Source organism: Rhinopithecus bieti, unplaced genomic scaffold (genome assembly GCF_001698545.2).
Source record: "Rhinopithecus bieti isolate Rb0 unplaced genomic scaffold, ASM169854v2 scaffold_39386, whole genome shotgun sequence".
Lineage (NCBI taxonomy): Eukaryota > Metazoa > Chordata > Mammalia > Primates > Cercopithecidae > Rhinopithecus > Rhinopithecus bieti.
Window position 1 is genome coordinate 95,277 of NW_016816648.1, and position 9,719 is coordinate 104,995.

General features: G+C 58.5%; 2 protein-coding genes across 5 annotated transcripts; one reads left to right on the plus strand and one right to left on the minus strand.

Annotated features, from left to right (window-relative positions):
* Positions 1 to 154: 154 nt before the first annotated feature.
* IRX2 (iroquois homeobox 2) lies at positions 155 to 5,602 on the minus strand. 2 transcript variants are annotated; one of them, XM_017855034.1, is made up of 5 exons: positions 5,121 to 5,602; positions 3,346 to 3,751; positions 2,309 to 3,016; positions 1,506 to 1,581; positions 155 to 780 (listed from the first exon to the last, which is right to left on the minus strand). In XM_017855034.1, exons 1-4 carry the CDS (start codon positions 5,436 to 5,438, stop codon positions 1,529 to 1,531), a joined length of 1,485 nt encoding a protein of 494 aa, XP_017710523.1. In that variant the 5' UTR covers positions 5,439 to 5,602; the 3' UTR covers positions 155 to 780; positions 1,506 to 1,528. The 2 variants fall into 2 exon arrangements, with proteins under 2 accessions (XP_017710523.1, XP_017710522.1); XM_017855033.1 differs by having other exon boundaries at positions 155 to 1,581; positions 5,121 to 5,599.
* A 426-nt stretch (positions 5,603 to 6,028) lies between these two features.
* Positions 6,029 to 9,312, plus strand: IRX2-DT (IRX2 divergent transcript). Of its 3 annotated transcripts, XR_001882051.1 has the most exons (3): positions 6,029 to 6,398; positions 6,540 to 6,688; positions 8,936 to 9,012. XR_001882051.1 is itself a non-coding variant. In XM_017855035.1 (2 exons), exons 1-2 carry the CDS (start codon positions 6,199 to 6,201, stop codon positions 8,949 to 8,951), a joined length of 216 nt encoding a protein of 71 aa, XP_017710524.1. In that variant the 5' UTR covers positions 6,029 to 6,198; the 3' UTR covers positions 8,952 to 9,312. The 3 variants fall into 3 exon arrangements, 2 of the variants coding, with proteins under 2 accessions (XP_017710524.1, XP_017710525.1); XM_017855035.1 differs by lacking the exon at positions 6,540 to 6,688 and having other exon boundaries at positions 8,936 to 9,312; XM_017855036.1 differs by lacking the exon at positions 6,540 to 6,688 and having other exon boundaries at positions 8,939 to 9,312.
* The last annotated feature ends 407 nt before the right edge of the window (positions 9,313 to 9,719 follow it).

Below are 9,719 nucleotides of genomic sequence, written 5' to 3' on the forward strand. Positions count from 1 at the left end.
TTTTTTTTTTTTTTTTTTTTTTTTAATGATCAGGAAAGGAGAGTTTATTTCACACAGCTTTTCATTAAAAAGGTGAGATCAGATCACCTGGAGGTTATCACTGGAGCTCCACCCCAAATCATTCTTCTAGGAAAAATAAGCCCCAAACACCATATTATTGTAGACTAGTCTGTTTTTATTTACAATTTAAGATATAAATTAGTAAAGAATTCGTGTTAAACAACCAACAAAGATTGTATAACCAGCAATGTTCAAATAAAACCAGGCAGAATTTATTTACAAAAGTTTAGATTCCATTGCAATACAACTTGCATAAATTACTAGAAGCTTTATATCATTATAAAAATAAATATCAAATTTGTTTCCACTTCTGAAGTACTCAAGTTCTTCAATCACGTTTTATTTCTACTGTGTACATCTTTTACAAATAAACTTTACAGTAAATCCTATCACACCTATAGAATATATACCGTGGCAATGAAGTGATCAATTCAAGATATCCTGAGAAAAACAGATTGTTTTCAAAAGTCACACATACATAGGGGAAACTATACTATGCCAACAAATTCACGTATGTCCAACAATAGTCTGTTCCAATTGTTAGAGTCTGTGGGTTGACAGTGCTGTGTGGATCCTTCTCTTTTACAGTGGCACAAGATGTGGTCTGGATTTAGACATCTGTTTGTTGTATCTGTAAATTTATGAGCTTGGGAAGGGAGAATGGCCTCCTGACTTTTTTTTTTTTTTTTTTTTTTTTTCCAAAGCAATTGTGACACCTACCTGTGGACCAAGGAAAAACCAAATCATCCCCAATCTTTCAGTTCCACACCAACACCATTATAAAAACGAGTTGATCTGAAGTGGTTCTACCTCTTTCTTATCTTCAAGATCTACACTTAGTAATTCTGACTCGTTGCAAAGCAACAAATGTTTTCAGATGCTGTTGTGAGCCCCAGGAGAATGTCAGAGTCCTGTCCGCTTGACATGGGTGCAGGGAGGTTGGGAAGGGCTGATAAAAGACTCGGATGCCTTGTGTCTCTTCAGTCTTATTTCGCAAACATCATCTATAAAGATTTTTGCTACTCCGAGTTTTGGTAGCCCAAGCTCATCAAAGCATGTGTGTATTATGTGTCTAGCATAGTAAAAATGGCTCTAAATTGCATACGAATGCCCAGATTGTAATAATCTATTGTTTCAAAAGAAAACAACAGTAGTGTGTAATATATATATATACACACATGTACCATATATACACACATATATATATTACACACACACACACATATATATTTTCTTTCCCTAGGTAAAGGAGTGATAGAACTTGTGCCAAAAAGAGGGAATCTATAAAACAGAAAAGATAGTTTCCCCCTTGAGGAAAGAAAAGACTGGACAAGATTGAAATGCTCTGTCTTCTAACCCCATGACCAGAAGCAAGAAAAACACATTAAGCAAGCTGGTGCTGGGAGGCTCCAGAGGGTCTGGGAAGCACCAGGGTGCCCACTTACTTGCATTGCTGTGCTCGGCCCTTCTATAGGTAGGGCTGGACGCCCCCGCCAACCACGGTGCAGCCCTCGCTGGCATCTGTCAGGGGAGTGGGCAGTTAGTCAGAACCGATCCCACAGCCTGCTGACTGCGCAGACCACCGTGCACCCACCATCCTCCACTCCCGGGCAAACAGCAGTTTGGGAAACCGACTGTCTTCAGGGCTGCTATCTGAGACGACTTTTGGTGATGTTCCCTAGTTCTTAACTTTCCCCCTTGAGCTCCTCCTTCGGGTAGCCTGACTCAGGAGCAACAGAGGCAATATAGAACAGGGGGAAAAAAATGGTTTTCTTTCAGAACAACAACAAAAAGCGGAAAAAACGTTTGATTTTCTCTTTTGAAGACAAACGCCTCTGAGAGTAACTGGAACTTTCTGTTTGCTTCTAGCCAACGGCAGAAAAGCAGATTCAACTCTGACTCCTTAACCAATAAGACACCGAAACACACCCAGGCTCATTAGGGGGACACGCTGTAATTGGAATTTCGTGGCAATCTGGGTTTGCCGAAACTAGGACAGCCAAGATAATAATAGTCAAAATAACAGTAAATTAAGTAAAAATAAATAATAACACGGCAAGTGTAAAAAGAGGGCCGCACCTTCTTTGGCTTCCATCTCGCCCTCCGCCCTCACTCTGCTAATTCTGGGTCCCAGGAGCGGTCCCCTGGATCTTCTTCCCGGACCCTCCCCCGGGTCTCCCGAGCGCTCCGCCTCCCCGGGGCTGGCTCTCCCTCCCCTCCCGGGCGCCCCCGGTCGCGGGCTGCCTACCTTTCTTGGGCTCGTAGCCGCCGCCCGGGGGCCGGTAGTGGGACTCGAGCGGGTGCGCGCCCGCCTTGCCCGCGTCGCTGGCTGCCTTGGGCGCGGCGTGCAGGGCCTCGCCAGGGGCCGCGGCCGCGGAGTTGTACCGCAGGAGGCCCTGGCCCTGCAGCGCCGCGTTCAAGTTCCCGTAGTTTGTGTAGTTGCCGTAGAAGGGCGACGTGTAGTACAGGGGGCGGCCTAGCAGCGGCGAGGCAGGGTAGGGCGAGCCTCCCGGCGGTGCCCCGGATGAGGCCGGCGCGGCGGCTACGGGCAGCCCAGGTGGCCCGCAGCCCGGGCCAAGGCTCGGCTGCTTGAGGTCCGACGTGGCGATCTCGGCCAGCGACCACAGCTTGGGCTTGCTGGCGGGGGGCGGCGCGCCCGGAGACGTCCGGCTGCCCTGGGGCGTCTTGCCGCCACCGCGGGGCGCAGCCTCGGGCGGGGGGCTCAGCAGCGGCGCCTCCAAGCCGGTGAGCGGCGACGAGGTCACGGGCTTGGGCGGCGCCAGGCCCCGCTCGCCCTCCTCGTCGTCGTCCTCGTCGTCCTCCAGGTCGTCGTACTTGTCCTTGCACTCGGAGCCCGATTCGCACAGGGGGTCCCCGGCACGGCAAGGAAGCTTCTCCCCGTCCGACTCAGCCGAGCACGAGTGATCCGTGAGCGAGTCCACGTGCAGGCTGATCCCTGCGGGGGCGCGGGCACGGTGGGTGGCACCAGGGGACAGCGCAGGCACCTGGAGCCCCCTCCGCCCCTTGTCCTGCGGCACTGGGCCCTCCCCATAGGACCCCTCACCTCGCCCCCACCCGGCCACGTGACAGGGGGAGCCTGATCTCCCCGGGCAGCGCCCCAGGAATCGCTCGCTCAAATCCCGGCGACCCCAGACCCATGCGGGGCGGCTGGGGCTCGGACCCGGACCTGGGATGTCCGGTGGGCAGCGTCCTCCCGACCTTAGCTCTGCGCCCCGCCTGGGAAGAAAGCGCCCCGAGACCTTGCGCCGGCCGCTGCCCGCTCACCTTCGTCCTCCGCCGAGGTCTCCGTGCCCTCCTGCGCCTTATCGGGACTCTCGTCCTTGCTTCTGGCCGCATCGCCCTCGTCCTCATCCTCATCCTCGCTTTTGTTCCTCGGGGCCCAGGTCATCTTGTTCTCCTTCTTGAGGCGCCGGCGCGCGTTGGCGAACCAGGTGGAGACCTGGGTGAGGGTCATCTTGGTGATGATGGCCAGCATGATCTTCTCGCCCTTGGTGGGGTAGGGGTTCTTGCGGTGCTCGTTGAGCCAGGCCTTGAGCGTGGCCGTGGCGTCCCGCGTGGCGTTCTTGCGGTACGCGGGGTCGTTGAGCTGGTACGGGTAGGCCGCGCTGCCATACGGGTGGTAGCTGATGGCGCCGGTCATGCCGGTGGTGTGCGCGTCGTAGGGTGCGCCCTGGAACCAAAAGAGCCTGTGAGTGGAGTGTGCAGAGAGCCAGCGAGCAACCAGCCGGAGGATGCCGCCCCTCCGCCAGCCCACGGCCACCGTTCCCCCGTGAGTCTCTGGCTCTGGGGCTGCGCTTCCCGCGGCAAAAGAGCAGGAAAAACGCAGTGTGGTTCGGGACCAGCTGTTGATCACAAAAAGTATCATAGTTTTATTCTCGAATTTTAAACTATTTCTCTTTCCTAAAATGACCCATCTTCCCCCAAGTGTTCCGGAGCTGCGCGTGGCGATGTACACAAACCCTCGCACGTGCACGCACACAGGCCCACAGGTAGCTCTTTGATATCTAAATTTCTGCCGTTGCCTGGAGTGCCGCTGCCTCCCCCTACTCCCTCTTCCCCGCCCTTATATGGTTAAAAAAACACCCCAGAGCCCCCAATTCACTATTCACTGCTCTAAAGCTGGGCAAATCCAATTTGCAACTCAGAAGCCAGTCACCGTTTCGAATTCTTCAAATACGCCGTAATTAGCATTTTAATTCATCTTTTAACTTTTAAATTCGAGACGTTTGCAGCCTTCGCCAAGGCCCCAGCGACTCGGTCGCTGCCCAGAAATTCCGCCGAGGGACGGGAGTGGTGACAATCCCGTAATGGCCTCAATCGCCCGTAACGTGCTTCGCTGCGGCCCGGGCCCGGCCCAGCTCAGGAACCTCAAGACTCGCGGGCCGCCCCAGGTCGCCGGAGCAGAAGCTACGCTCGGGGCACGGAGCACTCAGGCGGCCCTTAGCGGGTCACACGCCCGCATGCACGATTTTTGAAAGCATGGTCCGCCGGACAGATTAAGGCCGAAACCTGGGCACCTCGGATGGACTGGGGAGCCGCAGCTGGATGTTCGGCTCCCGGGCCCAACTCGGTGACCCCCGGTGGCCCCCGCCGCTCCGAGCCCCGCGAGTGAATGCGAACCGCCTGGCCGTCGGCCCAGAGGCCGCAGTGACGTGGACCCTCGCGCCCCACGCCAATGTAGGCGAGCACACAACCCGCTCCCAACGCCTTCCCAGGCTGCGGTGCGGGAACGAGGGACAAACCGGGCCAGACCCCGGCCCCCGGCGGAGAGGCACTTCCCAGACTCTCAGAAAAAATTAGCCGGCGAGCCGAGGGGACGCGCCGGGGGAGCGCCGGTCCCGGCCGGACTCAGGGACCTCCCCGCCGGCCGCGCTGCCCTCCTCACCCGGGGCCCGGCTCAGCCTGCCGGGCGGGCAACACGAGCCGGCCGACTCCTGAGCCGCCGGCCGCGCCACATTCACAGCGGCCCCCGCCCGCCCCGAACCCTAGCTCCGCTCCGCGGGGCCCGGAGTCCTGCGTCCCGCCCGCTCCCGGTTTACCATGTAGGACGGGAAAGCCGGGCGGCGGCGCGGCGGCGTCCGGCCGAGTACTGCAGCGGGCTCCCGAAGCCGGTGGGCCCTGCGCTGTGAAAGGCCGCCGAGCCGGGTAGGGGCTGAACGCCGAGCCCGACGCGAGCGCGCCAGCCTCCTCGCTGCGCGGAGCCGCCAGAGCCGACGCGCCGTAGGGCCCGGGGCACGAAGTAGAGCGCCAGCGAACCGGGGCGCCTGTACAGGTAGCCCTGCGGGTAGCATGGTGGGCGCGGGCGCCGGGCCCGCTCCACGGCCGAGCAGCGGGCAGGGCGGGGCGGCGCCCTCCATCCACGCCCGGCGGGGCGGGCGGCGACGGGCACCGGACGGCGGCGGAGGGGCCGGCCCGGGCACTAGCCGGGCGGCCGCGGGCCGGGGCTGCGGCGGGGTGGGCGGTGCGGAGGCGGCAGCGCGGAGCCGGTGGGCGGCAAGCCGCGCGCCAGGCGGCGGTCGGGTTTGGGAGTCTGGAGTCGGGAGTGAGGAAGTTGAGGAAGGAGCGCTCGAGTTTTCCCGAGGGACATTGGAACGCCGCAGCTGTCCCATCACGCGCTCAAATCTGCATATTCGGGGGCCGCCCCTCCCCTGCTCCGCCCGCTCCAGCCTCCAGGCCGCGGCCGGGGGGGGCAGAGAGAAGGAAGGCAGGCGGGGAGGGAGAGGCGACGGAGGCGGCAGCGGGAGGGAACGACAGGCTTTTGTGGCGCAGCGCCTCTCTAGCAGCCCCGACCCCAGCCCCCGCGGCTCGCGGTGACTGAGCCCGCGCGGCGCGCTGCGTGTCCGGCGCGCACCCCTCCACTCCCACCCACTCGCGCCACGTCCCCTGCCCCGCTTTCCGGCTGGCTCCAACGTCCCCGGCACCTGTTCCCCCCGCCCGGCCCCGCCTCTTCCAGCCACTAACCCCGCCCCCCACCCCTTCTCCACCCTCGCGGACTAGGCAGAGGCCGCCCGCGGTCAGGCCAGGCCGGGTCCACTTGGGGGGCTCACGGTCTGTCCCGCTGTGCACCCCGAGGAGGCTGGGCCAATCCGGAAGTCGCAGGGAAGTGGGGAGGTCAGGATGGTGGCGCCCGCGGCTGGGGTCCTCCTCTGGGCAGTGCGCGCGGCTCTCACTTCCACGGTCCCGGACCTGCTCGGCCTCCCGGCCGGAGGCTCCCCGCGTGGCCTCGCGTCTGGTCGCCTCCCCCTCGCGGCCAGCTCCTCGCAGCATGGACCTGGATCCGGGGCTCCTTGGTTGCGAATTGCCAGGAGGGCCCTGAGGTGAGCTTTCCGCCCCCAAATCCGCAGCGCAACCCCCGGGGCCCTGAACGTTACGACTTTCCACTGTTGGGGATGCCGCCAGGGCTTCACCTGAGAAGACGCCGTCCCCTGAAGAGTTTTATTTTATTTTGTTTTTCTAAGTTGGCTCCTCTTTCGGATTTGTGTTGTCAAAACACTGGGGGGATGATTGTTACCCGACAAACCGCCTCTGGCAGGACCTGAAGCCTCCCCCGTCACCTCGGGAACCGGCAGGAGCTCAGGCTGGCGCCTCCGGTGCAGTGGCATTACAGGTAGCTCAGGTGACGCGCGGCTGGAGTTGGGGGGCGATTGCCTTGTGGGGCTCAGAATCGAGGCGGTTGGCGAGCGTCCCTGGGACCTCAGCTTCCTAGAACCCGCTCCCCATCAGCTTCTTCATCCCTCTTCCACTTGGGGATGGCCGAAGAGGGCGTCTGACTGCCCACTCCGAAGGATCACCTATGGGGGGCGCTCAGGGGGATGGAAGAGTGTCAGGTCTGTGCTGGCCTATTGGGAGCACCCACCCAACAGGTGCCTCTATCCTCGGAAGCCGTCTCGGGTGGGTGCGGTGGAGGAGAGAGAGCGCTGTGGCCTGGGGCGGGCCTCAGTTTGGGCCTGCAGCCGACTCCTGGACCCCGCTGGCCCTGCAGCCTGCGGAGCGGCCTTGGTGATCTCAGGACGCAGGGCATGTTGCGGCCTTCCCGTCGTGCAGCTGCAGCGGCGCGGAGGGAGCGGAGCTCGGGTTACCAGTCTGGTCCAGGGTGCAAGAGAAACACTCAGGGCGTCAGGCTGTCTTTCCCCAGGTGCACCGGAACCAGTTGCAAACTGCAGTGCTGGGCTTGAGGATGGCTCCTCCTGAGCCGGCAGGCAGGGCGACTCTCCCGGTAGGCGCGATCCAGGCATGTTACCCCTCCCGCCAGGAGCTCCCGAGCCAAGCCAGTCGCCCCTTACTAGTTCTCCCACCCACCCCTTCGCCCACACTGCTCCTCCATCACTCTTCCTACAAACCACACCCCCATCCTGCACACATCCTCTCCAGGTCATCTCAGCACAGGCACACGCACACGCACACACACCCACGACCACCGCTCCCTCCACCCACAGACTCCTCGTTCCCACAGGCTGGGGCTCCTGCAACGACCCAGCAGGGGGGTTTCAACCATGCTGCGAGTCCACCTGGGACATCCTAATTCAGCTCAGCGCAGATACTTTTATTCAATTACTATAGAGTTGAAAACAGACAGAGAGGAAGCAGCGGGGTTGGGCGAGCCCTCGACAGTCTGCGACATTTTTTCGCTTCCTGGGAGGAAATTCCTCCAAGAAGAGGGGTAAATAAGAGGCCCACACGCTGGATAGCAAACACAAACACTGGCAGATCAGATGGCAGCTTTTAGGGTTCTTTTCCGATCAGATCAGTTTAAATGAAAAAAAATCGGGTGTAATTTTTATCACCAGGGAGGACTGGCCTGGAGTATTTCCATTTCTAAAGAGCGGTTCCCGCTGTGGTTTCATTAGCATATGGGGCTCATCCTCCCTCCCCTCCCTTGACACCCCGGGCCTGACCTCTTCCAGGGACAGAAGAGAAAACAGCCAGTTATTACAAAAACATCCTCAGTTTGGAGCTGGAGTGTCTGCTTTGGATACAGTCGATTCTGACATCAATTAAATATATAACCAGACACGTGCAGTGACCGGGAGGGTCCCCTCACCCAGGGTGCATCTCCAGAAACGCCGCCTGCCCTTCCCCTCTGTTTAGCTCAGTGCTGGGAGTTTGAAGATGGGCTCTTCCCGTCCTGTGTGTATTATACTCCTCCACTGAAATCTAAATTTTCCATACCGTTGCTGCCTGTTACTAATAAAAACCGTCTACCTTGCACTATTAAACAGTCGACCCTCACTACATGCCGTTTTTATTGGTAGTGACTGTAGCAAATTAAAATGCCTACGCAGGGACATTGAAAACTTACACTCGTCATTGTTACTGGAATATATAAACTCCATTTTGCTTTAAAGCTCTCAGATACTAAAGAAAAAAATCATTTTCCTTAAGTTAAAGTTGGCTTGGTCTTCTTCTTAAAAAAAAAAAAAAATCAATCACGAGAAAACATGCTGGCAGCGTGGAGTCTTGGCGCGGCGGTCCCGGCAAGGCTGCTTGAGAGGGTGGCGGACTCAGCCCGGACTCGGTCTCGGGGCCACGAGGGCCGCAAGGCCGCGGCTCGGGGAGAGGAGGGCCTGGGATGTTTTGCTCAAGGGCGAAGGGGGTGCTCAGGTCTGTGTGGTCGCTGGGGAGGGCCGGGCACTGGGCTTCTGCGGTTTTTCAGTTGCCATTTGAGCTGGAAGGAGGGACTGAGCAGGCACGCAGGGGAAACCGAGTAACTGCTTGGAAAACGCGACCCCTGGCCACAGTAACCCAGGCGACGTGCAGTTTCAGGTTCATGGTGGGCCCTGCCCCTTTCCCAGGTGTGCTCTAGGAGACGGGAAAAAAGTTAACACTGTTCTATTTTTCTTTATTGTCCCTCCAGCAGCCAAGGAATTTAGAACGAGTCCACGTGGACATGCAAGTCTCAGCGAATGGGGATTTCCTGCGAGGCCGAGCGCGAGGACGAGCTGGCCTCGGAGGCTCTGGCTCGGGCTCGGGGTCTCCCCGGGAACGCGGCAGGCCGAGAAGGCCGGGGCGCTCGCCGGGCTCGGCGCAGTCCTCCGTGTCGCGGGGACGAAGGAGCCGACGCAGGCCAGGAGCCGTGCGCGCGGGCGGCGAGGGGGCGCTGTGGCCCGTGTCTGCCGGCCTGAGTCCTGGCAACGGTGGGCGCGACCCACCTCCTCCCACGGCGGCTTAATTCGGGGAAGAAGAAAAAACGGCATCGAGGCATTTCAATAAAACTTAAGCGGTTCCTGATCCTTTCTCATTGTGGTTCCTTGTGAGCTTTCGGTGTCTGGGGGGAAACAGTTACCGTTCGGGGGTGTGGCAAACTTTTTTGGCAATTAAGATGGAACAGACACGTTTTATGTGGGTTTCCTTTAATGAAGTAACATTGGAAATGTAAGTAGTTTCAATGCATCAAATCACATCGCTACCGTATTCACGGTCACCGGTCACTGGCTCTCCCGTTCCAGTGCTCCCCGCGTTTGTCGAGGGAAAGAGCGAGGCAGGAACAGGGGGATGGGGACATGAGAAGCTTGGTTAAGCAATTTTTCCTTTCTTTGAAAACAAATACGTCGTCATAAATAGAACAAAATTTAAGTCAACATGGAACGCACATCTCTTTCAAACGTCGTTTCCAGGTCTTGTACTCTGTGAGTAGGTTG